This window comes from Anser brachyrhynchus (genome assembly GCF_964034855.1).
Source record: "Anser brachyrhynchus genome assembly, chromosome: 1".
Lineage (NCBI taxonomy): Eukaryota > Metazoa > Chordata > Aves > Anseriformes > Anatidae > Anser > Anser brachyrhynchus.
In genome coordinates this window covers 94963358-94988552 of record NC_137694.1, presented here as the reverse complement: position 1 = coordinate 94988552, position 25195 = coordinate 94963358, and the positions used below count along the sequence as shown (strand labels likewise).

At 40.4% G+C, this 25195-nt stretch overlaps 1 protein-coding gene across 3 annotated transcripts; it reads left to right on the top strand.

Moving 5' to 3' along the window:
- Nucleotides 1-763: 763 nt before the first annotated feature.
- NXPE3 (neurexophilin and PC-esterase domain family member 3) lies at nucleotides 764-25195 on the top strand. 3 transcript variants are annotated; one of them, XM_080578631.1, is made up of 7 exons: nucleotides 764-1092; nucleotides 5699-5787; nucleotides 6061-6273; nucleotides 13259-14019; nucleotides 15980-16053; nucleotides 19914-20120; nucleotides 21062-24884. In XM_080578631.1, exons 3-7 carry the CDS (start codon nucleotides 6181-6183, stop codon nucleotides 21610-21612), a joined length of 1686 nt encoding a protein of 561 aa, XP_080434757.1. In that variant the 5' UTR covers nucleotides 764-1092; nucleotides 5699-5787; nucleotides 6061-6180; the 3' UTR covers nucleotides 21613-24884. The 3 variants fall into 3 exon arrangements, with proteins under 3 accessions (XP_080434757.1, XP_080434758.1, XP_080434759.1); XM_080578632.1 differs by having other exon boundaries at nucleotides 778-1092; nucleotides 5696-5787; nucleotides 21062-25195; XM_080578633.1 differs by lacking the exon at nucleotides 5699-5787 and having other exon boundaries at nucleotides 957-1092; nucleotides 21062-24339.

The following is a 25195-nucleotide window of genomic DNA, read 5'->3' as shown; positions in this document are numbered from 1 at the left end:
CCCTGTCCCTTAACTCATTCCAAATAGCTGTGGCTAATGGGGCAGCATGCAAGAGCAAGTAGTTAATATTTATAATAGCTAAAATATTATGTTTGTGGCAATATTTCATCAGCTTTATGTGTGTTTTCAACTTATTTGTGAAGAAGTAAGCGAGCCAACTATTCCTCAGTAAACATATAGATGTGCCTTTAACCTGTACACATGCAAGCAGTAGCTAGTATGTGGATGTTCTGGAAAAAGGTATCCCTAAACTTACAAAGTGATTACATGTGATGGTAAATCCACTTGTCGGGGGTTTGCTACCAGCCCCAGAGTGCCATATGGCTGTGATGCTGGGGCTAGGCTCCACTCTGGCTGTGTGCGCCCTCAAGCACTGAAGTCCTGCTTCCACCGTGGCTCATTTTGCCCATTTCTCACCTTAACACCGAGGGCTGGCACTGCTAAAACTTATCAGCGCCAGTCCTGCCAGAGCCCTCTCCCGGTGCAGGGCTTGGGGCGAGGGGCTGCTAATGCCACCCCACACAGGCGCGGGCAGACAGTGCTCCACACAGGCCTCGTGCGACTCCAAAATGCGACTCTTGGTGAAAAGGACACGGGTTTTCACCCTTATGTTTCCCCCGGCCCTCGCTCCTCACGGTCGCAGCGCCCGCCGCAGCCCAGGGCCCCTCAGGGGGCGGCCGCTGGCGGCGGGCGGGGCCGGGCGGCGGCGCCATGGCAGCAGCGGATGGGGTCGGGGGCGCCGGGGGAAGGAGGGGCGGCGGCGGGGCGGGCCGAGGGACAGGGGACGGGGACGGGGGTAGGGGACAGCGACAGGGGACAGGCCGCCGCCTCCTCCTCATGGCCCGGCGGGAGCCGCCGGGGCCGCGGTGAGGGCCTGCGGCCGCGGGGCCGCTGTGGGGAAGAGAAACTCCGGCGGGGGGGAAGCCGGGCGGCCTGAGGAGGAAGAGGAGGAGGGAGGAAGAGGAGAAGGAGGAAGAGGAGGAGGAGGGCTGCCGGTGCTGGGTTTCTGTCTGGGCGGCGGAAGGTGCTTCCTGCCGGGGCAGCCGGGGCAGGGACTGCCGCTCCTCCGAGGGATGCGATCCGCAGGAGAAGGTATGCTCCGGGGGATACTCGGCTCTGGGGGAAAATACAGCTTAATTACAGCGCTGCTGGCGGCAACACCGCCTGCTTGTTTGCTTCCCCCGTCCCCGGGTCGGGGGCTTCACGGAGGGGTTGGGGTTGGTGCCGTTGTGCGGCGTTTTCCTCTGCTGGAGCTGGTGCAGGGAGCTGCAGCACTGCCCGGCTCCGGCGAGCGCTGTGCGGTGACCTCTGCGTGGCGGCGGCTGCTGCTGCTGCTGGGGCAAGGCTCAGCTCGAAAAACGCTCCCGACGGGGTCTTCGGTGGCCATCGCCAGAATTAGTGGCTTTTCTTAGGGATCTTCACGGCAGGTCTTTGAAGCAGCTGTGCTAATGTGTGCTATGCTGATCTTATTTGCCTAGGGAAGTATTGGGATGTAGACCTGACAGCATTTAATGGCTTTATTTTTAAAGGCAATTCGGTAACTGCATCAGAGAACTTGAAAACCGGTCATAAAAATGTCATTGGGCTTGTGTTTGTTTCCAACCTTGGACAAAGTGATGCATGTCATCACTTGAAGTGGAACAAAGCTGACAGGAGTAGTACTTAAAAAGTAGAAAATTCAAAATTATAGGTCTGAAGTGAGAAGCTTTTTTTTTTTTACCTTAAAAAAATGCATGGTTTATTGCATAAAAAGAAAATTAATTTTACCATTAATAAGTCTTAACTTCATGTTGTTTTGTCTCACTGGAAGTACATCATCAATATATGAGACTTTACTGGAAAAAAAACCTCTGTGTACATATATGTGTAGTATGCATATATATATACGTATATGCATATGTATATGGTGTTTCTTTTCTTTTTCCCTTTGTTGTTTACAAGGATATTTCCTGCCTCCTAGGTGGATGGATCCAGAAAGCACTCCAAGGATAGGATAAGAATTTAAGGCTTTTTGTCATATTTGTGCACTTCTATTATATAAAACATGAACTAGATCTATTATTCATGGCTGATGGAACTGAAAGTATGCTAAGGCCTTTACTAAAAAAAGCTCTAAAACCATGTAACTGCTTGTTTTAGAAAATATGACGTTCACAGAAATATGAAATTTTTGAGCGAAAACTTTTTTTTTCAGCAAGACAGCTCTAGTCTCTCATACATGAAACACATATGAGCAGGGGAAGAGCATCTTCAGTTACAGGCTTGGCAAGCTGGTGAAGAAGAGCTTTAAAATACAGTTACGAGGGGAGGGGAACTGCAATCCACCCAACTCAGATTGGTTCAATTCCAGAAACAGATGCCCAGAGTCAGGAAAGGGATCAGCAGGAGAGCACCTGAAGAACAGCACAAAGGAATTCCAGATGCTTAATCCAACCAAGCAGTTTAATTAGGAGCCCAACTTAAGTGCACCTGCCCAAATTCACGCAACGTGGGAAATATTCAAGAGGAACTGGAAGACTTAGATAAGCCTCAGGGCTATGACATGACTGGCCTTAGTGCAATGTGGTAGGATGACTCACGTGCCTGGAGTGCTGTAGTAGATGGTTACAGGCTCTTCAGGAGAGAGAAGCAGGGAAGGAGAGGAGGTGGGGTAGCCCTGTATGTTAGGGAATGCCTCGACTGTGTGGAGCTGGGTGATGGTGATGAAAGGGATGAGCCTCTCTGGTTAAGAGTCAGGATAATGGCCCATAAGGCTGATATTACGTTGAGTCTTGTAGACTGACCAACCAGGATGAAGAGGTAGATAAAATATTCTACAAACAACTAGAAGTCTCATGATCACTAGCTCTTGTTCTTATGAGGGGCTTCAACTTCCTAGATGTCTGCCAGAAATACAGCAAAGAGGAAATAGAGATTGTTGTAGTGTGTGGAGAATAGCTTCTTTATGCAGGTGGTGAGGGAGCCATTGAGGGAAGGTGCCCCACTTGACCTGTTGTTTGCAAACAGGGGAGGACTTGTGGATGATGTGGTGGTTGGAGGGTGCCTTGGGCACAGTGATCACAGAGTGATAGAGTTTTTAATCCTTGATGAAGTACGCAAGGTGATGAGCAGAACTGCTACCTTGGATTTCCATTGGGCAGACTTTGGCCTATTTAGAGACCTGGTTGACAGAGTCCTTTGGGAGTGGTTTTGAAAGGTAGAGTCTGGTAATGCTGGGCTTCCTCAAAGAATGAAATCTTAAAGGTGCAGGAGCAGGCTGTCCCGATGCACTGAAAGTGGAGCAGCCTGGCTGACCAGAGAGCTTCTTCTGGAGCTCGGGAAGAAAAAGAGAGTTTATGAACTCTGGAAGAAGAAGCAGGCTACTCAGGACTCTAGAGCTGTTGTCAAGCTGTGCAGGGGGAAAAGAAAAAGCTCAACTAGAACTCAGTTTGGCTAGTGTAGTGAAAGACAAAGAAAAAGGCTTTTATAAATACATCAGCAGTGAAAGGAGGCTTAAGGAGAATCTCTATCCATTACTGGGTGTGTAGGGAAATCTAGTGATGAAAGATGAGGGTAAGGCTGAGGTACCCGATACCTTTTTTACCTCAGTCTTTATTAGTAAGGCCAACTGTTCTCAAGATACCCAGCCTGATGAGTTGGTGATGGGGAGCGAGATGATGCCCCTGTAGTGTAATGGGAAACTGTAAGTGGCCTCCTACATGTTTTGAACATTGATAAATCTATGGGGTCAGATGGGATCTGGCCAAGGGTACTGAAGAAACGGGCATAAGTGCTCTCCAAGACAATTTCAATGATTTACCGGCAGCCCTGGCTGACCGAAGAGGTTCCAGTTGACTGGAGGTTAGCAAATGTGATTCCCTTCTACGAGAAGAGCAGGAAGGAAGATGCAGGGAATTACAGGTCTGTCAGTCTGACCTCAGTACCAGGGAAGGTCACGGAGCAGGTCATCTTGATTGCCATCACATGGCACATATGGGACATTCAAGTGATCAGGAGCAGCCATCATGGGTTTATGAAGGACAAATCTTGCCTGACTAACTTGATCTCCTTCTATGACAAGATGACCCGCTTAGTAGATGAGGTAAAAGCTGTGGATGTTTACATGGATTTTAGTAAAGTGTGTGACCCTCCCTCCCACAGTATTCTGGAGAAACTGGCTGCTCGTGGTTTGGACAGGTATACAATTTGCTGGGTGGAGAACTGGCTGGAAGGCCAGAGAGGGTGATCATGCATTGCAACAGGCTGCCCAGGGAGGTGGGGGAGTCCCCATCCCTGGAGGTATTCAAGAGAATTATGGATATGGTATAAGGGACACAGCTTAGTGATGACCTTGTCAAGGTGATGGTTGGACTTGATGATCTTGAAGGTCTTTTCCAACCTAGATGACTCTATGATTCTATTTATGATGTTTGGTGGTTATGATTGATCCAGGCAATATTTGGATGGAGTAACAAAAATATGTGGGAGTAGTCTATGTGGCCTTTCTAGGTGCATGAAATGACATAACTAATAACTTACAAAGTCTCTGGCTTTTCAGTGATTTGAAGAGCATTCTCAGCAACAAAATCTGAAATTACCTTTTTCCGTGTTATATTTGCTTCTGTTCCTCAAATGGTCATATGTGGCCTTAAATTAGCACTTCAATTTATTTAAGTGTATTCATCATCAGTTATTGTTTAAAACCCTCGTTGATATTTTATGCAAGCTTAATACTTTACATTAGCACAGAACTGTTCCAACAAATCTGCATTTTTGTTGCATTTTGTCAGTTTGATACTTTCATTTTAATGGGTGTCTTGCTCTTTTGATGCTTGTTCATTAGTCAGAGATGCAATCTCTGTAATTCTCAGCAAAGCAACTACAGTTATAATCCATATAATCCTCATAAAGCAATTTCATATATGGTCTCTTTTGAGACTGTCCTGGTTATCCAGTAATATATTTCAGTTTTCTACTCTCTGCTCATCTAGTGAATGATTTAATTAGCTAATTTTGGTATTTAGTACATCGTTACATTTAATTTAAATTTATGCAACATTATTCATATAGTCTTAATAAATACTATAGCTTTTCAGTTAAACTATTTGTAGAAAGTTATATGAAGTTTATCTAATCATTTGATTATGTTGTTGCGCTCAGTGGATGTTTGCATGAGTAATGCTGTGTTGAGAATATTGGATATAAAGGGGCTGCTCTCTCCTTGCCATCTCTTGTGTGTTTCCAAGTTCAGAGCTTCTCCTTCTGCAAGAATGGAACCCTTTTTTGCTTGCAGAATGACTACCTTAAGATTGTCACTTTTAAAAAGGAGCAAGATAAAAGATTCAAACTTAAGAAGCATTAAGCTGTGAAAGTGGTTTATCAACAGTTGCTAAGTCTGTGGTTCTGTAACAGACCACCTATCAACCAACATCAAGAAAACATATTTCATGAAAGTTAAATTTTATAAAAGCATGGCTATTATTATATTTTGTGAAAACAATCCTGTGTTCTTCTAGAAGTCTTTTGTTTTTGTTTTTACCAATAGAGCTGCACAAGAGTACAGGATGTAAAAGGGATGATTAAAAAAAATCAGAGAGGATAGTCTAATGTTAGAGAAGATTTCTGAAGTTTTCGTTCAATTTTAGCGTATCCAGCTCTGGTAGATATCTTCTTTTGAACTGTTAGGTGTTACAGCTATTTTCTTCTCTCTCCCCAGCAGGAAGTTAGAGAAAATACCTTTTATCTTGCTTATCCAGACTTGCTTCACAACTCAGTCCTTAATAACAACTTCTTGGGATCTCCAGTCAGGTAAATGTGGGGGTGCCTAAAACCTAAAGTTTTTGCTAAAAGCCTTGGGCTCACAATGGCTGAATGGTCACAGTGTGGCTGCCAGAAAGAAATCTCGCACTCTTTTGATGTCTGTCAAATGCAGATGAGATTGGCTTTATAATGTTTTGCCTTGATATGCTCAATAGAGTCAGTACTGTTCAGATTGCCACAAATGTGTTTTGAACACATTTGCCAGACTACGTCTGGCAATATTTTTGGCACTTAATATAATTTTTGCAAATGTGCTTGCAGGAATGAAGTGGAAGTCGGCTGAGCTCACTTGTGCACTACTGAGACGCAATGACATTCATGTTTGCGGTGAATGGAAATCATGGCAGCGTCTAACATGGGAGGGAAAGACATGAGTGGACAATGTGGCGTGACTCGTTCAGACTGCAAATCTTCTGCCTGCTTATGGCAGTACTGGCTGTGGTGGTGCTGGTCCATAACTTTTTTCAGTTAGAGGTAAGTGGAGACTGTTTCTTCTGCAAAGGGCTTGAACAACGTTATTCCTTTCTGCCTGTAACATTGGAGTTGTGACTTCTAGTCTTCTGCAGACTTCAAGTTTGGTTCCCTTAGTTTCTCCTGGCATGTATGTGCTCCAGACCCATAGTCATCTTAGGCGTTCTCAGCTGATCGCTTCAGTTTAATTCTGGTACTAGGTGTCCAAAAACCAGACATAGTGTTCCTCATATGGCTTCACCAAGATTGAGCTGAGGGGAATTATCACTTCCCTTGATTCACTGGTTATGGCCTTGTTAACTCATCGTCACAAGGCTAAGCTGTTGACACTTGGTCAATTTACTGTCCACCAGAACCCCTAGGTTGTTTTCTACAGAGTCGTTTGCTAGTTAGCTAGTTGGTCTCTCGCCTGTACTGATGCAACTTCTCTCAGCTTTTTCCTTTTTTCCTCTGCAGCATCTGACTTGCATATTTATGTGTTTGACTTATCACTTCATGCAGGCGTACTTTCAGGCTGCATTAATCAGTAATCATGTATTCCTCTTGCAAAGTCTTTTTCTTCCTGGCTAGTGATGCCCAGATAAAGTAATGCAAAAGAGGGGCTCTAAAAATCCTTTCTCTTCACACCCCTCCCCCCACCCCCACCAAATATAGTTAGATTGGAAGAGGTTCAGATAAAGACAAGAAAGATGTCTGAGAGATCTGAAATCACGTGTGGCACAGGAACAATAACTAAAGAATGGATGTTTGTTGCCTTTTCCAGTACTAGTGGAGACATGAAATTAAAATCTGCCAGATAAAATAATGCCAGATTCAGAGGAAGCAGTAGCGTTTTTTCCTACATAGAGTGAAAAGCTGCAGAAGTCCTTGTAGTAAGACCAGATAGCTGATTAAAAACATATATTCAAAAAGTCTGGATGAGTTTGCAGAAAAAAATCTATTAAGAGTTATTAAGTGTAAAGATGTCGACCCTGGTGAAGAAGTCTTTAAATCATACATAGCTAGATGATGGGTAAGTCTTCAGAGGAAGTATCACAACATGTTTGATCTTTATTTTTACCCACATACTTGCTGTTGGAAACTACTGGAAGACAAGGTAATACATTTGAGGGACCTTTAGTCTGAGTTAGTATGGCCATTTTTGTATAGTGTAGAAAGCAGCTGTTCTTTTGTTGTCTCTTGCTGTTTTTCTATTTTATTTCATCGAGTTTGTTGAATGAAGAACAGCTTTGATATTTTGAAACCTAGCCTATTTCATTGCTTTCTCTTTTAAAATTGCATTTCTTAGAGAATAGGGCTATGACAGAGCTAAGAGACTGAAAGGAAACACGCAGTAAGGGCATTCACTCTGTGCTTTTTATTGGCACTGTTCATGATAAGTATCTGCATGGCTTTGCTGACCTTTATATGTCTGATATTCCAAACTCAGTTTTGTGTTTCTGGTAACTCTTTACACTGTAACATGCAACTTTAGCCTCTTCAGTTGTCTTGACTTTTCTGAATGGACCTGATCTGTTATTTGTCTCTATCTCAGGCACAGCTTTCAGACAGGCTACTATAGGTATCTGTGCTGATTCTTCTCAGGTAGGGATCAAAGCCAGAAAAAGTTCTAGAAAGTTTTCACATAATGAAATCCAGTCAGGCTCTAGAAGGAAGGCTTATTATTGGTTATTGTTGAGAACATGTTTGCAAATGTATCAAACATTCTTCTCTTCCCACAGATCATTGAGTTAATCTGACTAAAGCTAAATACTTGAAGGTGATTCTTGGTTAGCGCCCAACTAGCCTCCTTGCTTTTTTTTTTTTTCTTTAGGACTTTACTGTTTTTCATGTTAATAATCTTCCATCTTGAGTCCTTGAGTTACTAATAATAAACTGTTGACAGTGCCATGTCTGTCTGGAACCTTGCTTTTTTTACCTTGTTTTTAAAAAATGAAAATAAAATCAAGCTGTCCACAAAACATTTGATAAGCTACTTATTGTTTAATTTGCTTCTTAGTATGGAGTCATTCCTTCCTTGGCAGCTGACCATTGTATTCTAGCACCAGAAGAAATGTATTTTTACTTTCTTTAATTTTTTTTTTCTTTGCAAACACACCCATGCAGATGGAAAATGTTCAATAATTTTCTACAAAGTATCAAGTTATTGATCAAAGTACTGAGGAGCAACATCTTGGTTTTAGGTTACAAGGGTGTTTGTATTTGTGTACCAATTGCCTCTAGAGTGATAGAACCACTTCAGGGTTGGTTGTGAGCATTGTTTTATTTAAAAATACTTAGAAAAGAGACAGTGTGTAGGAACAGGGAAGTGTCTTGCAAGAACAAATGAATGGTTGAATGTGAACGGCTGGAACTGAACAAAAGAACTATATAACAAAGCTTTTTATTGTTACTGGTAAATGCAGATGCCGACAGGAGATAAGTGCATCATCTTTTTCAGATTATTGCTGGAACACTTGTCTGTCAGATGGTGGCTTTTTAGGTTTGGCTTTGACATTTGGAGAAACTTAACACCCACTCAGTGCTGTGAGACAGTAAAGGCAATGAACTGATCTCATGCCTGTCTTAGAAAACATCTAGGGATAAAGTACTCGGTAAAAATACATAAAATAAGATGACTGGCCTTTCAGTAAATGGGGTTTGTTCGGTTTCAAATATTGTCTGCTGTGTTACTTAAGATTCTCTATTGGATAACCTTGAACTACCTTTTAAACTGCCATGCATGTTATCTGAGAATCTCCTGTGATGTTTCCTGCTCTGATGTTAATAGTGGTGCACACAGGTTTATGGCAATCGCTCCTGAGGTACTAGGCCAAACCAACAGTTATGGCTGATGGAGGATATAGTACTTTGAAATATAGATGGAGTTACACCTTTTCAGCAGCAATTGAAATATTCATCTCTTTCTTCTTTTTTTTATCAGCCACCTACGTTCTTGCACTTAACAAGGACAAGTGTTCATTGCAGGTCTAAACAAGTCCCCAGTAACTGTTCTAGAATATGATAAAATCATAGAGTTGTTTGACTTGGAAGATCAAGATACTTTAAAGATCATCTACTCCAACTCCCCTGCCATGAGCAGGGGCAACGTGGCAGGGACATATCTCTGAGAGTGTGATCGTCAGGCTGGGCTTATACATTATACTTAGTTTTTGCTTAGTTGGCAGCAAGAATGCTAAAAGTTGAATAGTTGAGGTGAAAATTTCATTAGCTCTTCTGAAAATGCAGCTTCCTTTTTCTCCTGGTTATGGCATATCTCTTGTGCGCCAGGAACAGCTTGTGGATTTGTTTGTGCTTAATTAAATTGTAATCTATTCTGTCCTGCCTGTTTACTCAGTAGACATCCATTAAATTACTCTGTGATTACATTTGCGTTCTGGTTAACTTTAGAATGCAGGAAATAAACAGATGTTAGGAACTGCACTCAAAATCAAGACATTCTGAATGGAGTATATGTGAAAATAAAGCAGGGCAAGTGTTATTCAATTAGGAGATTGCATTAAAAAGTAAAAGAGTCTATATAAGATAAAGGAAGAGGACTCATGAGAAATCTTGAGCAATGCTTTTTATCTGTCCTACCGCAAGAAATATGATTGTGTTTTTACTTCTGATTAGAGTAGAGAGCCCACAGTTTGGCATGGCAGGCTTCTGACTGGACTCAGTATCACTTCTTATCATGCAGGAGTCAGAGCTTTGTAAATGCCAATGAAAGAGGGGATAGGGAATGGAGTGGGGGTAAACTGAGCTATCAATCCACTTCAGGGCAAGCCATGCCTATCCATAGAGAAAGGAGAGTTTGAGTTCTTGTTTGGAAATGAGCCTGAGAAGCACTTCCGAAAGGAAGATGGTTTGCAAAGCTTTTCTGTTCCAGTCAAGGATCTTCAGTATATGAATTGACTCTGAAGCTTTCCCTGCCTTCACTGGAAAAGTGAATCTCTGTAATATCTTCTCCTGTGAATACTGTACATGGTATAGCATACTTTCATACATTAGCTTATAATTCTGCAATAATACAGTCTTGTTTGGGCTTGGAAGAGAACTGTAAAGATGAACAAGGATGTTACAGAAAGAATGGTCCTTCAAGATATGGAAAAGGTTTGAATTCACCTTTGTGGAGAGGGTGTGGTGTGGGTTGTTTGTTTGTTTTTCTTTGCCTCCCTTCCTCTTTGAAGACTGACTGAGGAAGTATTTGTGGTGTGGTCAATTCTGCTTTACCATAACCTGGAGGTGCTTGAGTTGAGGTGACAGTGCTTGTCTAGGACCTCAGCTGCATACAAGTGAGGAGCTTTGGCCTGGTGCTGTGATAGAATCAAGTCTGTGTAGGTAGACTGTTTGAGAAACATTGAACTATATTCTCTGCTTTGTTTTGTGACTGTGTGAGTTCAGCGTTCTCTGCACTATTTTCTACTGAAAAATTTAGATATGCCCTTGGAGAGACTTCAGAAAGGCTAGCTAGGTCATAAACAACATCTTGCAAATCTTGGACAGAAAGAATAGGTTAAAAACTATGAATAAATTTATAGAAAGTTAAAATGGTGATAGGTCTGTTTTTTAAGGCTTTCTTAGATAGCTGTGTCTCTGCTGTTTATTTGGAAGCACATATATATATATACATATATATATACCTTTTCCATCCCTTCCCACTCCCACCTCTTGAAGAACCAGGTTAAAATATTTAAACTTTCTCTTGAGAGTGTACACTGAACCCAAGAGTTGTGCAGACATACGTATTCTCCTCCCACATCCCTCCTTTGCTGACTCAGACATACTTACCAGCCTGTTGGATGCATTTAAATATATGCTTATTTTTTAAAAATCTTTCCATGTAGTATTATCTATGCCATGTATATGCTGAACAAAAGAAAGGAAGACAACGGGAAGGCATCCAAAGACAGAAACTTGGCTTAATTCAAGAATGCATGTAGGCGAGATTTAAAGTTGATCTGTCTCTGAGATTCATTCTCAGCTTTGCCTGCAATTTACTGGGTTAGTAAAAGTAACATGCAGAGATGTTTGTATTTGTGTATGGTTCTATTATAAACCATAATTAAAACCAAACCAACAAAACAAACAAAAACAACAAAAAATCCACACCATGTGTATCCATGGGTACTTGTTAATTTATCTTTTATAGCTAAAACATAAATAAAATATAACAATTTACAATGTCATGTTTAGTTGTTAATGTGGAAATCAAACAAACTTCTCTATATCTGTCCTACATCACAACGTACTCAATATCCTCTTACTCTAAGCTGGTCAAAACCAACTTCCTATGTAACTGGCTTCAAAAGCCTGTTAGTTTGTTCCTTGTTAGGTTTGCCTTTCCTCTATTAAAAAAAAAAAAAGACATTTGAACAATACAAAGATTCAATTATTTTTATTTCGATACGTCAGTATAATAAATATACTAGGGGGAGCTACTCAGTATGTACATGTACTCTAGGTGATACTTGACATGGATTAAGAAAGGTTTGTAACAATGAAGAGGTTTAATACAAGTGCTGGGGTTTTTAGTATGTTACTGAGCAGTAAGTTATGGAGGAAGGGAACAGGAAAGACTAGGATATGGGTAAGTACAATCAGCTTTTAAAACTTTGCAAATAGTGCAGTTTTTAAAAAAAACTTTGAAGTCTAAACTAGCATAATCTCTGATGTCATATGAATGATACTTTGTATAGTTTTCATCTTTGCATGAAGAAAGATCTGTCATATTTTGTTTCTATATGAAATACGAGTATTATAACTTCTGTTACATATACCCGATAATTAAATACTTACTAACTGCTGATTTTGTGTATATTCAAGGTGTAAGTTTAGCTAACTAGATGAGAAGTGGTGTGAATGTGACCGGAGAAATGACCACAGCTGCTACATGCAGCAGGCTTCCCTTGACAGCATGACCAAAGGGTGCATTAAATTCATTTGCAGTGTAATATCTCAAAGAAAGCCTATTTCCTTGCATTATATTGGGCAGCTGTTAGACCTCATTGTGCTCATTGTGGTTTAACCGTGCTAGGTAGCTAAGCACCATGCAGCTGCTTGCTCACTTCCTCATCCCCAGTGGGATGGAGAAGAGAATCGGAAGGGCAAAAGTTTAATTAAAAGAAGAACAAACAACAACCAGCTTGTGGGTTAAGATAAAGGTAATTTAAAGGTTTTTTTTTTGTTTGTTTGTTTGTTTTTGCCACCAATGTGTTTTTAAAAGTGTGATGCAAAATGTAATTGCTTTCTACCAGCTGCCTGATGCCCAGCCAGTCCCCTGAGCAGCAGCAGCCCTGGCAAACTTCTTTCCCCACCTCCAGTTTTTACTGCTGAGCGCAATCCCGTGTGGTATGGGGTATCCCTCTGATCAGCTGGGGGTCAGCAGTCCTGGATGTGTCCCCTCACAGCTTCTTTGGCACACCCAGCCTACTTGCTAGCAGGCAGCTTGAGAAACAGAGAAGACCTTAACTATGAAAGTGCTGCTCAGCAACAACTGAAACATTGGTGTGTTGTCACCGCTATTTTCATCACAAATCTAAAACATAGCACTATATGAGCTACTATGAAGAAAACTAACTCTAGACCAGGCAAAACCAGCATAGTGCTTTATGACTAAAACATTATTACAGTAAGAAAATTAAATTTGAGTTATTTAACTGTTTAATCATATGATCTTCCATATTTTTTCACAGTGCTGATATTTACAGAATACACTAATAGCAACAATACTACCCAAGAAATACTCAGTATGCTTTATATAAAAGCCTCTTTGCTAGAGAAGGATAAAATTATCTTCGAGTAACCACAGATCACACAACTGTTTCTTTAGAAATTCACAGTCAAGGTAATAGATTTGTGTGTTCTAGTAAAGCTGCTTCATTTGGTCAGCTTCAAAAATGTGTAAAACAAACTCCAATTCTGAGGGTCATGCCTTGAGAAAATGTCTGTTATTCACAGAGTTTTATTTAATAGAACAGTTTCAGGTTTTCTTTTCCCTTCCCAGCACCTGGATGACGACACAGTTTCAGGATCAAATTGGATAACAGAAAACAATGACCAGCCTTCTCTATCACAGACAACTAAAATTACCAGGAAGCCTTACTGTGGTTATGAGCAGCAGACTTTGTCCAAAAGAGAACAAGTGGAACAGGAATCATTGCTTGCTGCAATACAATGGCCAAAACCCCCCGATGACAAAATTGCTTTTTTACAAAGCACTGATCCGGTACATAGCGATTTTGTGATTGTGAAGCCTAGGGGGTTCTTCAAGGTGGGTGATCAGCTAGAGGTGCTCGTTCGCATGAAGGATTTCCAAGGAAAACCCAAGCAATATGGTGGAGACTACCTACAGGCACGAATCCACTCTCCTTTGCTGAAAGCTGGAGCGACAGGAAGGATTGTAGATTGCCATAATGGCCTTTATAAAGTCTTTTTTACTTTGCTTTGGCCAGGAGAGGTCAAAGTATCTGTGACACTTGTCCATCCAAGTGAAGCGATCCAAGTACTCCTGCGTTTAAGAGAAGAAAGGCCTGACAGGGTCTATTTCAAAAGCTCATTCAAGTCTGGGAGGTATTCAGAAACTACTGAGTGTAACGTATGCTTGCCTGGAGATCTTCCAGTCTGTAACTTCACAGATCTATACACGGGTGAGCCATGGTTCTGTTACAAGCCACGAAAACTCTCTTGTGCCAGCCGAATCAGCCATGCCAAGGGTGGATATCAAAAAGGTCTTCTGACACATGAGGAAAGCCTTTTTTTCCAAAGGTATGTATGTTATTGACTTTATAGGTATGCAGTCAAGTATTTGTTTTTTTCAAGACAAACTTTAGGTTATTGGACAAAGATGATAGATTGCTAGCCTTAGAGGAGGAGTGTGCCTGAAGGAGCAAGTGTTTGATGTGAGTAGTTGAATATTCTCTTCCCCTCCATCCAGCCATGCAAGAGTACAGTAATGTTAAAGTAAAGAAACTTGAGTGTAGCCCTCTCTCTACACTTTGCGTTCAGTCCTGGGCACACCTGCTAAATTTCACATGAATATACTGTCTAAATCTGGTGGTGGTTTTGGGGACTGTTTCCTTATATTTGTTTCCACACCTATGCTTGAAATACTGATAACAATGCTTTAAGATTTATTTTTGGCAGTCTGGACTACCTAAAAAAGGTCCAGGCTTTAAGCTTATTTTTGCACAAAGTATCAATTGTTTTTATCCTCAGCAAAGGACATCCTTAATGTAATGCAACATAATGCTCAGTACAACTTCCAAGTGTTAGGCATAACTCTAAGTCTGTCATGAAGAAAACACCTGGCAGAACAAACTGCTGAGCAATAGGTTTGTAAGTAAGTGGAAATGATTTGTGCATGTTATGTAAGGTATCAAATTAGGTTAATTTCAGTCATCTCTTTCCTCTGGATTCTGATTTTTTTTTTTTAATATCTTTAGTGCGTGGGTACACATGAGGCAACTACTTTGGCCTATACCCTCAGCTGAGATTAGACAGCTACTGTGCTGTGTCAGAATTGTAGTTGTAGGCTACTGCTTTGCTCTCCAAATAACGTGCGGAAGTGAAGTGTTTCGTCAGTATGTCAACTTGAGGCTTGTATTGGGAAAGACTTTAGGGGAGCAGCTCTGTATTGTTGAATTAGGGGAGGGACAGGGCTGTTCCTTATCAAGTCTGTAAGTGGATCTTTTGGCTTGCTGCGGCTCAGACATATCACCTGTAAAATATGGCTGATATTTATATTGATTGGTGATGCTTACAAATGGGAATGTGACATTTCCTTAGCTTGTTTTTTGTTTTGTTCAGCTGAGATTCTTGACTGAAATGGCTTATAGAAATTCCAAATAGTTTATTTCTTAAATGGAGAAAAATATCAGAAGAGAGTTCTCTGTAAAACAGCATCAAAAGACAAAACAGGAGCTTAGCATTAAAACTCTGCCTTTGTCACAGCAGTTGTACAGTAGGGATACGGATGCAGCACAAAATCATCAGAATTCTTTGATGTCCACAAAGAAGCACTGAAGCACTTCTGATGGCTTTCGGTCTTTAGGGGGATGAGCTTTGTCTCCATGTTCAGCAAATTGCAGTGCTGCTGGAAGACCTTGCTGGAGATGTCTGAAGTGGGTTGGATGTTGACTGGTACTACCATTATCCCCAGAGGCAGGTCACACCACCGGTAGCGCAGCCTAGAGCTAAAATTGCAGGTGGTGATTGTGCTGGACTGCCACAAGCTCCGCTATGTGCTGTGGGGTTGCGGAGGCTCAAAGTGGTAGCCACCTTGACTTGAGGTATTTACTGTGGTAAGCAGCTACAGAGATCAGGCAGAGCTGGGAGCTGCTTTTGCAGCACACCCTTGCAAGTGGTTTGCCTCCGGGCAGTGGTACACACACCACAAGCTGGGAACTTCCCGTCCTTGTGGTTAATCCCTCAAAGCGTATAACATACTTCTAATAGCTTGATAGCTTTATCTAGGTTTGTACCAGTGAAAATGTGCATGAGATTTGTGTCCTAGTGCTCTTAAATCTCGAATGTTGCCTCAGAACAGTGGCAGTGGTCTTAAAGAAATTGATACATAATGAATTCAGTTATATGGAGTAAACTTAAATACAAAAAAATCTTATTGTGAACCCTGTGTGCTTATTTGAAGTGGATTAAGAAAAAGCGATGGTGATGTTAACTTCAAATTTTAAGCCTAATAATATTATTATTTTATTTTTCATTCAAGTGATGTGAATATCAAAAGGCCGATACGCTCCAGTGGACCTGATGCAGTGATTGTGAAGCCCAGGGCGTTTACAGGTAAAGTGAATTTTATAAGGTTCTTGTTTCTAATTGATAATTAAACCTATAATTAAATCTATAAAAAGAACTAGAAGCATGAGTAGTAATGGATTTCTTTGTTTTCATAGCATGGAATGGAAATATACTTTAAAATTTGTGTGTTGAAGATTAAAATTTTTGGGTGCTACTGTAAGGTAAGCTCAGGGCTAACAGCAAATTTGTCTAAAATTACATACATAAGTGTGATTTTTAGAAAAAATAAAAATCAAAAAGAAAAGCAGTTTTCTGTTCTTTTGTCAAATGTGCCTTTTCTGGCATTTACTGAGAGGGAAAATGTCTTAAAGTAGCTGCTCTCCAAACACTCTGGTTAATCTAGCAAAACTGGCTATGAGGTGTTTCCTGTTTACTTTTCTTCATTGAGAACTTAATGTAATAGATTTTAGACAATTTGCATATAATTATTACTATCACTTTTGTTACCACAGGTTTTCATAACCTAAAGCTGTGGAACAGAACCTCAGTTTTCTGTATGGTGTGTAAACACAGAACAAAAACACAGTCTATGCTAAGTTAAAGGATTTATCTCATTCATATTCATATGTATGCTTATGTCTCTAAAAACTCTGCATAAAATGTGATACGCAGAGAATTACTTCGTAATTGAAAGCTTTTCAGATGTTTTTCAATAAGGCTATAGGAGATTTTAAAGGTAGAGTTCATGACTTGAGCAATCAAGTCTTAAAAGAAAGCAGTCTACAGCATTTCTTGATTTTAGTTCTGCTGTTCACTTAAAAATAAATAAAAAATCTGCTGTTAGGCCAGCAGTATTTCCCCCCTTCTTTCTCCAGACTCTTTAGATGAGATGCCTTTTGCTGTTTACTTCTATGTTTTCTCAGAGAAACTGCTGCACATTTGAAAGTTGATTATGTTACCCTTCTTGTAGGATACAGATGATCAAAGCCTGTCTGTGTTTCCTGAGGGTTAATGATGGGTTAGAAAGGGTAGATAGGAGCGGCACAATATTCCTCAGGGAAATTCCTCCTAACAGGAACAGTCTCTGAACAAGTCAGTTCAATAAACTGGAATAAATATTGCAGGTGTATGACTGTTAGGATTGATGCATACTTAAATTCCTCATTTTGTTGTTTTTGCACATACATTTCTGTTTGGGGGTGAATATAGATCAAGTTTATTTTTAAAATTTCATTCTTCTGAAATATCAGCTTCTGTCCCTATTCTTGGTTTGTAACTATTCAGTTCAGAGCTTTTACCCTCCTCCATAAAATCCCAAAGTAATGTCTCTTTGAATTCTGGAGCAAAACTGGTGTGATACTGAACACAGATTTCAAATGTCAGAGTTAGGTTTACTGTGATTTTACAGGTTGTTCTAATATCTTATTTTATGTATTTTTTGTATGCCCAATTTTAAAATTAATTAAAAAGGTAAAAAAAAATGCAAAATGTTTACACCAAAACTTAAGAAGCAAAAGAATTGAAGTTGTGAATTTGCATAATGAATTCATCTTTAATTACGTGACCATATGATGGGGTTGGTTTTTTCTTCTTTTTTTTTTTCCTTTGTACGATTCTTATTTCATGCAGATTAGATGAGTCAATATTATTAGTTGGTTGCTTTTGTGTTTTTTTTTTCCTTTCTTCATCAGCACTGTTGCCTTATTTGCTACATATTATTTAAGAAATTATCCAAAGATAAGATTTTAGAACCACAGAATGGTTTGGGTTGGAAGGTACCTCAAAAATCACCTAGTTCCAACCCCTTGCCATGGGCAAGGACACCTCCCACCAGACCAGGTTGCTCAAAGCCCCATCCAGCCTGGCCTTGAACACTTCCAGGGATGGGGCATCCACAGCTTCTCTGGGCAACCTGGTCCAGGGCCTAACCGCCCTCTGAGTAAACCTACGCATTTTTTAGTTTAAAGCCATTCCCCCATGTCCTGTCACTACACTCCCTGACAAAAGAGTCCCTCCCCAGCTTTTCTGCAGGCCCCCTTTAGGCACTGGCAGGCCACTATAGGGTCTCCCTGGGGCCTTCTCTTCTCCAGGCTGAACAACCCCAACTCCCTCAGCCTGTCTTCATAGGAGAGGAGCTCCAGCCCTCTGAGCATCCTCTGATCCCCTCTGATCGTCATTTTCTAACTGAAAATGTACCACAGAAAAAATGCAGTAATCAAGACTATAGTCTTTGTGTTATGCAAACACAGCGGTTTGCTTTTTACGGTGTCCCTGTAACGTTTAAGGAGGCTAGCATCTACTGTAAGACACAGAATTTTGCATAGAAACAGCAAGGCCCAAAAATTACAAGTAGGAATGGGTGTTCAAAGATGCCTGTGGCCTGATTTATTTATTCATTAATTTTGTTTTGTTTGGATTTTGAGTGTGTGAATAGTTTGGCTGCACCTGTGTTATAATGAAGCATCTACCAGAAGATGTCTCTGGGCGCTGGAACTCCCCTGCCAATCCTCTACATAGTTACAGTGGTCCCTGGCATGATTTTGGCCACGTTGACATGTGTATTCCCAAACAGCTGCAAGCTGTGACAGGCCAGGGGCTTTTCTTAGCCAGATAATCTCCATGCCAAGGTGCGGAAAAGTGTTTTAACAGATGGACGTGGCTGTTGCATGCTGCTGGTTTTGGTGCCAGAGAGCAGCTCCGTGCTTGCTCAGTTTACTGCCATAGAAAACTTCCCTGTTCAGGCAGTGGCTTTTGGGTTTCTCTGTGTGCCACTGTGAGTCAGCACATTCCCAGGCCCTTAGGTATTAGAACAGATGTGTGGTAAAGGAGGAACCTGTACTTAATGACCTCAAGAAAGTTCGATGTGCTTGTATCGCACTGGATACTAAGAAAAATATGGCCATTTTTGACTGACGTAACCATGAGATTGCAGCTTCTCTTCCTGTAACCTCTGGCCCTTGATTGCAGCATGTTGTCCAACTTCTGCAAGGTGAGCAGGAGTCCTGTAGAACAGATTTTCCCTGGTGTAGTCTAATTGCTCCTTAGAGGGCAACCTATCCCAGGCACCGAAAGAGGAAGGGGCTAGATAGCAGAGAGAAAGTACGAAACCCCTGGAATTAAAAATTAACATAATTTATACATTCAAAGGGCATATACAATTATTGTCAATAACTGTAATTCTGGCATTTCCTAGTTTTGGAGTCTTTATGATTCAGATTTCATTCTTAAAGCATGTGTGGTTGGGGCAGGCGTAGTGTCAGTGTGGGGGCTGTTCAGTAGAAGGATTTATTTATTTTAAGCAAATATGAGTGGTATCAAGTTGCCCCCTGCATGTTTTCACCTTGGAGTTGGTGTCTGGTGCTGCAGTGGGAGAGGCTGCTCCTGTAGAGCAGTGTCAGTAATGCACAGCAGCTGCTCATCCTCTTTGGTCGGCAGGCTGGCCACTAGAGGGGAGAAGTGCACTTCGGCGCAGAGGATTGCAGATGTTTGTTGGCAGATTGTTTGTTGGCAGCAGATGTTTGAGGAATAGTGGGGCTTCTGAGTTCTGGGATCCTGTCCAGACTGGAAGAATCATGTACTCTGCTGATCTTTCTACCTATATTCCCCTAAACCTTTTGCATGCATCCAAGTTCAAGCATTTCTGTCCGAATGTGAAAAATGTCAGATACTTATTTTTTTATTTTTTTAAAATCATAGTCAAAAATATAGTTAAACTATAAGTGGTCAAGCATCAGTAGGTTTCGCTGCAGAAATAATGGGGAAAATATTTGGGCTTGCAGGAATGTGTTGCATTAAGCTTTTTGATGTTGTATATCAGTACTTCGCTTTCAACTGTATATATGGCCATGACAGTTATGGAGGCTTTGTTTGTTGTATGTTAATTTCAGAGAAATTTTCTCTTCCAGATTCAAGCAGTATGGACAGAGCTGAAGATCCCACAGTTTCCCCTTCTGGTTATTACTATGAAGATCACTGGAGGCCAAGAACACACTGGATCCATCATTTTAACAAGTCAGATGATATAAGCAAGTGCTTACAAGGGAAAGTAATCCACTTGTTTGGAGACTCTACAATAAGGCAGTGGTTTGAATATCTGACATCAGTTGTTCCAGGTTATTTTTTTTTTTAATTTGATTTTGTCCCTAAAGACCTGTGCAAAGCTTTATTTCTTGCATCTCAGACACAGTTGATCTTACTAAATGATAATGACAAATCAAAAGGAAAAGGGAAGGCAAAACATGGTCAAAAGTGGTGACAGAAAGTCAGTCATATGTTTGAGCAAACATCAGAAATTTGTAGGCCTTTGGGAAAAAGAGCCCCAAGTTATCTGTAAAGTTGTCTATAAAATGTTTCACCAGTTAAGGACATTACTGCTCTTGTGAGTTAATATGTGGCCATGAGGGGGCACAACAAAACTCATGTAGGGTGCTTGTATAAGGCTTTGCAGGAGCCCAGTAGCTTAAGTAATTTTGGAATGAAGTGAAGTAACAGAATGACTTCAGGAAGCAAGTGACTTCCGTTACTGTTGATTGGTTTTTAGCTCGCTCTTCCGTTTCCCTTGTTTTAAGTTTTCCTTAAATAACAGAATTTCAGTAGCCAAGTAAGTATTCCTCTTTCACCACCCCAAAGTAGTTCAATCATGTTGAAATGCAGACTTTGAGACTCCTTAATGTCGACCAGTTGAATTCTTCTTTAAATTTAATGGAGTCTTGAGGTTGCCAGAAAGGTTGCCAAGAACTCTGGATCCATAGGGCAGTGGTGACTGAAGGTGTCTATTTAGAAATTTCCTTTTTTACAGGAGAGAAACAGTTTGGGAAAGCTGAAAAAAACATTGGCAGCCTTTTGAAAGTATAATGTGCTGTCCTGCAGATTTCAATACCAATAAACTCCACTTTGGAATACACTTACAATGCTCATCTTCAGTTTCATTTTAGAGTTCTTAGAATTAAGTACTCACTTGTCTACTGCTACTGTTGCCCTGTGATCCTAGTTTCTTGTTGGTTGTTTTATCTATTATGCCATCTTTTGCTAATGTTTGCTCTTGGGTTTTCAGATCTAGTGGAATTTAATCTGGGGAGCCCTAAGAACGTGGGCCCTTTTATGTCCGTGGACCTGAAGCACAATATCCTACTGAAATTCCGCTGTCATGGGCCACCCATTCGCTTTACAACTGTCTTTAGCAGTGAACTGCGCTACATTGCCAACGAGCTGAATGGCATCGTGGGTGGGAGAAACACCGTGGTAGCCATAACTATATGGTCCCACTTCAGCACTTTCCCTGTGGAAGTGTACATTCGGCGGCTGAGGAACATTCGGAGGTCAGTCATTCAACTGCTGGATCGCAGCCCCAAGACTTTAATCATCATCAGAACCGCAAATGTTCAGGAGCTCGGGCCAGAAGTAAGCCTCTTTAACAGTGACTGGTATTCCCTTCAGCTTGATTCTGTCATGAGGAAAATGTTCTCAGGAATTGCTGTGCACTTTGTGGATGCTTGGGAGATGTCTCTGGCTCATTACTTGCCACATAACTTGCACCCAAAAGAAGTAATTGTTAGGAATCAAATAGATGCATTTCTATCTTACGTGTGCCCTCTGCAAACTTAGCACAAGTAGGTATCCTATGTCACGTTTTGCTGCGGCTGAAGTAAAGCTGGTCTTTGTCAGAGCTATCAAGTTTTTGCTGGATGGTGTGGAAGAGCTCTGGTTACTGTATTTGCGTGCGGTAAGAGTGGCTGGCCGTAACTCTGGTAGCTCTGAAGGATGGTAGAGAAGAGCTGAGTGTTCAGGCCGTATCTTCCTGTAAGGCTGATTCTCTTCAGCCTTACGCTTTCTATCTCAGATTATTACAGAGCACCTTAAATTAAATTGACAAGATTTGATAGGGAACTGTGTGGGTTATTAGCTTTACTAGTTGTCTGCACTGTATGCTTAATCCGTACAACATGGAATCTGTTGCATGGGCCTCGCTGCTGAGAACTGCCTGGAACCTGGGGAATTAGATTTTGGGATCGGTCTTTCCCCATGTTCCACAGTTTGAGGGGCATCCCCTGCAGTCCTCTGTCAGCCAGAGAAGCACAATGTCTGTTCTCGTTTTGAAGTCCTAATTAGAAATACGAAGGGGGTGTCCTAAAGCCACTAATATCAGTCAAGGAAGCACAATCAAAATGTCTGTAGTATTAAGCCATTAATAATGGGCTGAAATTCAATAGAGCACACTAGTTAGGCACCCTTGGTGTTTACAGATAGCTGCTAAATAATGCAAGTAGCCAATATTTTGGTTTGGTTTCCTGTACTACTGAATCTCTTCTGAGCTGTGATACACTGTCTACTTCTTGATTTATCCGTGACAGAGAAATGTGTGTGTTACGATCTCAGTGAAGACACTGTCTCAGGCAATTTCTGCAAGTTATGTTAAAATTGCAGGCTTGCCTACTTGAAGCTTGAGACATTTCCTAATGAAAATGATTCCCTTCCCTGTTAGATAAACATATTCCATTATGCTCCTGCAAAGCTGAGCTTCTGTTACGTGCTTTTGTACATACAGATGTCCATTGCGCTTGTATGGAAAAGCCAAGTTACTTGAATGCACTTGATGATGTTTCGCAAATGGGTGACAGCGTAAGCCTGGCACACGCTAGTATCATGGCTGAGCGATGACGTCCTCCTTTCCTTCTTCTGTTTGACCATTTTATCACTTCATCAGCTTCACTGCTGCCAGTATAAAGAGTGAAAAAAAAGAAATCCCACCCAAAAGCCAAACACACACAGGATTGCCTTTCATACAGATGCTTGGTAAATGTTTACTTTTTTTTGCCAGTGTGAAAGCAGGTGACTCTTGGGCCTCTCACAGCGATGTTTGCTGCTGCTAATTTGACTGAACTTGTCTACAGCTGTAATCAGTAACACTTTGTTTTAGTGTTTTGATTAAATTCAGCCCCCAAATTATGTTGTAGAGGTGTGTTCGGTGTTGTCTTATTTCTCGTACCACTCAAGCCAAAGGAGGGCTTTCTCAGTGGCTTTACTGAGAGATATGTCAAGACACATGGAGTGTTTCTCAAGAAATTCGTAACACTTAAAGAGAATATGGCAGCTGATTCTTTGTGAGCAAACTGTGAAGATGAAAATTAATAAATGGGTTGGTTGCACATAGTGCAGTAATTGAAATAATCTTCATATCAGAAGTGTTTTACTCTCTGCCAGGTTTGGTGCTATGTGTAGGAAGATTGTGCTGTTATTGCTGGAACATGAGAGCTAATGCTACTAGCTAGAGGAACAGTGTTTTGATGTTTCGTTCATTTTAAAGGACAACTGAGGACTGTTTTAAAACCAAATGTAAATGCTTTTAGCATGTAAAAGTCAGTAGCATCCATATATAAACTTAAATTTTTTTAAATGTTTAAAAATGACCGGAGGAGTTGCATATGCCAAAAATGCATTTATTCTTAGCTTTTCAGATCAGAATTAAGGCGGTCCAATTTGCCAGTTACTACTGACAGCTGTCTCACATAGTATCTGCCCATGTATTAGCTTTAGGTAAGTGTTTCTTACTTTAATATGTTAATGGCAATTTATCCGCTGCTAAAAGGAGACCATACCAATTCAGGTCTGGGAAGGTAAGCCACCACAATGCAAAATGACCTTTCATCTTCTCTAGGTGTGTTTTTTAAAATGGGTAGAGTATAAGGCTTTCATCCTGAATAACAAATCTATCCAAATAATGTAAAATAACGAAAATAGGATTGCAAACTTTTACTTTGAAGGATACTACTTAATTTGTGGACTAACCATTTGGTTTTCCTCAAAAAGCCATATCGTGTGTGAAAGTGTTGTGGCAACGTGTTTCTTCTCTGAATGTTTTAGTGTTCACTGCTGCTCTTCAACAGCAACTTTTCATCACTATTAGCTATCAAAAAGAGAAAAAAATGAATCTCTTCAAATGCTATGAAAACTGAAAGAAATAGAACTGGATTGCTGTTAGCAAATATCTAATCACAGTCTGATAGAACCTCTACCTTTTAGATTAATTAGATTAAATTAATATTTTTTTAATAACAGATTAACTTATAGGTCATGAACTTGAGGGAAATTGCCAGTTAATTCTTTGGGCTCTGGAGTAGACAGGGAGAAGAAAGGGAGAAACTGAGGAGTGAGTAATGTTAAAAGATGAAGACTGAGGACACACTGCTTCTGTCATTCAGTTGAACTGGAAGCTTGTTTTCATTTCTATACTCCTTTTGCTACCCATTGCACCAGTTGTATATGTATATGTATATTGTATGTAGAAACATAATCAGAAGCAATAAAATATTTTTAAATCATTTTCTTGAAACCTTTAAACTTCTAAATGGATTTTAATGAGGACTTAAGAGGTTGGTTATTTTTTCAAGTTACTTAATAGGATACAGGACTGGAATGGAATTTCTCTGTTGTCAGTTAAGTATTTTAATTTACATGAAAAAATTTATTTCATGAGACTTTCAAAGCCCTGTTCTCCTTTCCATTCTCTTCAGTCGAAGGGAACAAACTGTATTAATTTTGATATTTTCATTCCCATCCTGAGCCATTTGATTATTAACCTTTCAAAATGGAGGGTTTTTTGGTTATTTATTTAATTATTCCATATGCAACTCAAATGCTGGTGGAAAAGGCCTTCTATTTTAATGATGTTTATCAGAAGACTTCCGAGAAATTTATAAAATAAGCATTCTCTATTTTACCGATTAGACTGATACCCAGTGATTTTCTGGTATTGGTAGTTTGAGATCTTGTTTTTCATATATCATGTAGGCTGATTTCATGATTCCAGAAGTTCAGTGAAAATGTTATTCGAGTCTTGATAAAAGAGAATAAAAAGCAGTAGCTGCCATTGCTTTTTTCAATTTCAGTTGCTTCTAGTTTCTTCTGCTACACAACATTATTGTACATCTTATTTAAGATTCAAATTAGCATTCTTCATTATTCTTACTTGTTAAAGGTAAGCATTTCAAAAACAGGAACTTTCCTTACTAGAAGGGTCTGTATGGCTTTTTATGTACTACAGATGATGCTTCCATGCATATGTTACAAAAGCAAATATTTGAAGTTGTCTTCTGGGAAAAGTAAGAGTACTGGTTTTTTGCATTGTTTTTTGTTGCAGAAGTGTGAGTGTAAACATCTTTCCATTCAAGTAAAAGCAAAAAAATGCCTG

Coding starts and splice junctions, on each gene's coding strand:
- NXPE3 (XM_080578632.1), top strand. CDS start 6,181: ATGTGGCGTGACTCGTTCAGACTGCAAATCTTCTGCCTGCTTATGGCA. Junction 6,274..13,258: donor ATAACTTTTTTCAGTTAGAG/GTAAGTGGAGAC, acceptor TTCCCTTCCCAG/CACCTGGATGACGACACAGT. Junction 14,020..15,979: donor GAAAGCCTTTTTTTCCAAAG/GTATGTATGTTA, acceptor TTTTCATTCAAG/TGATGTGAATATCAAAAGGC.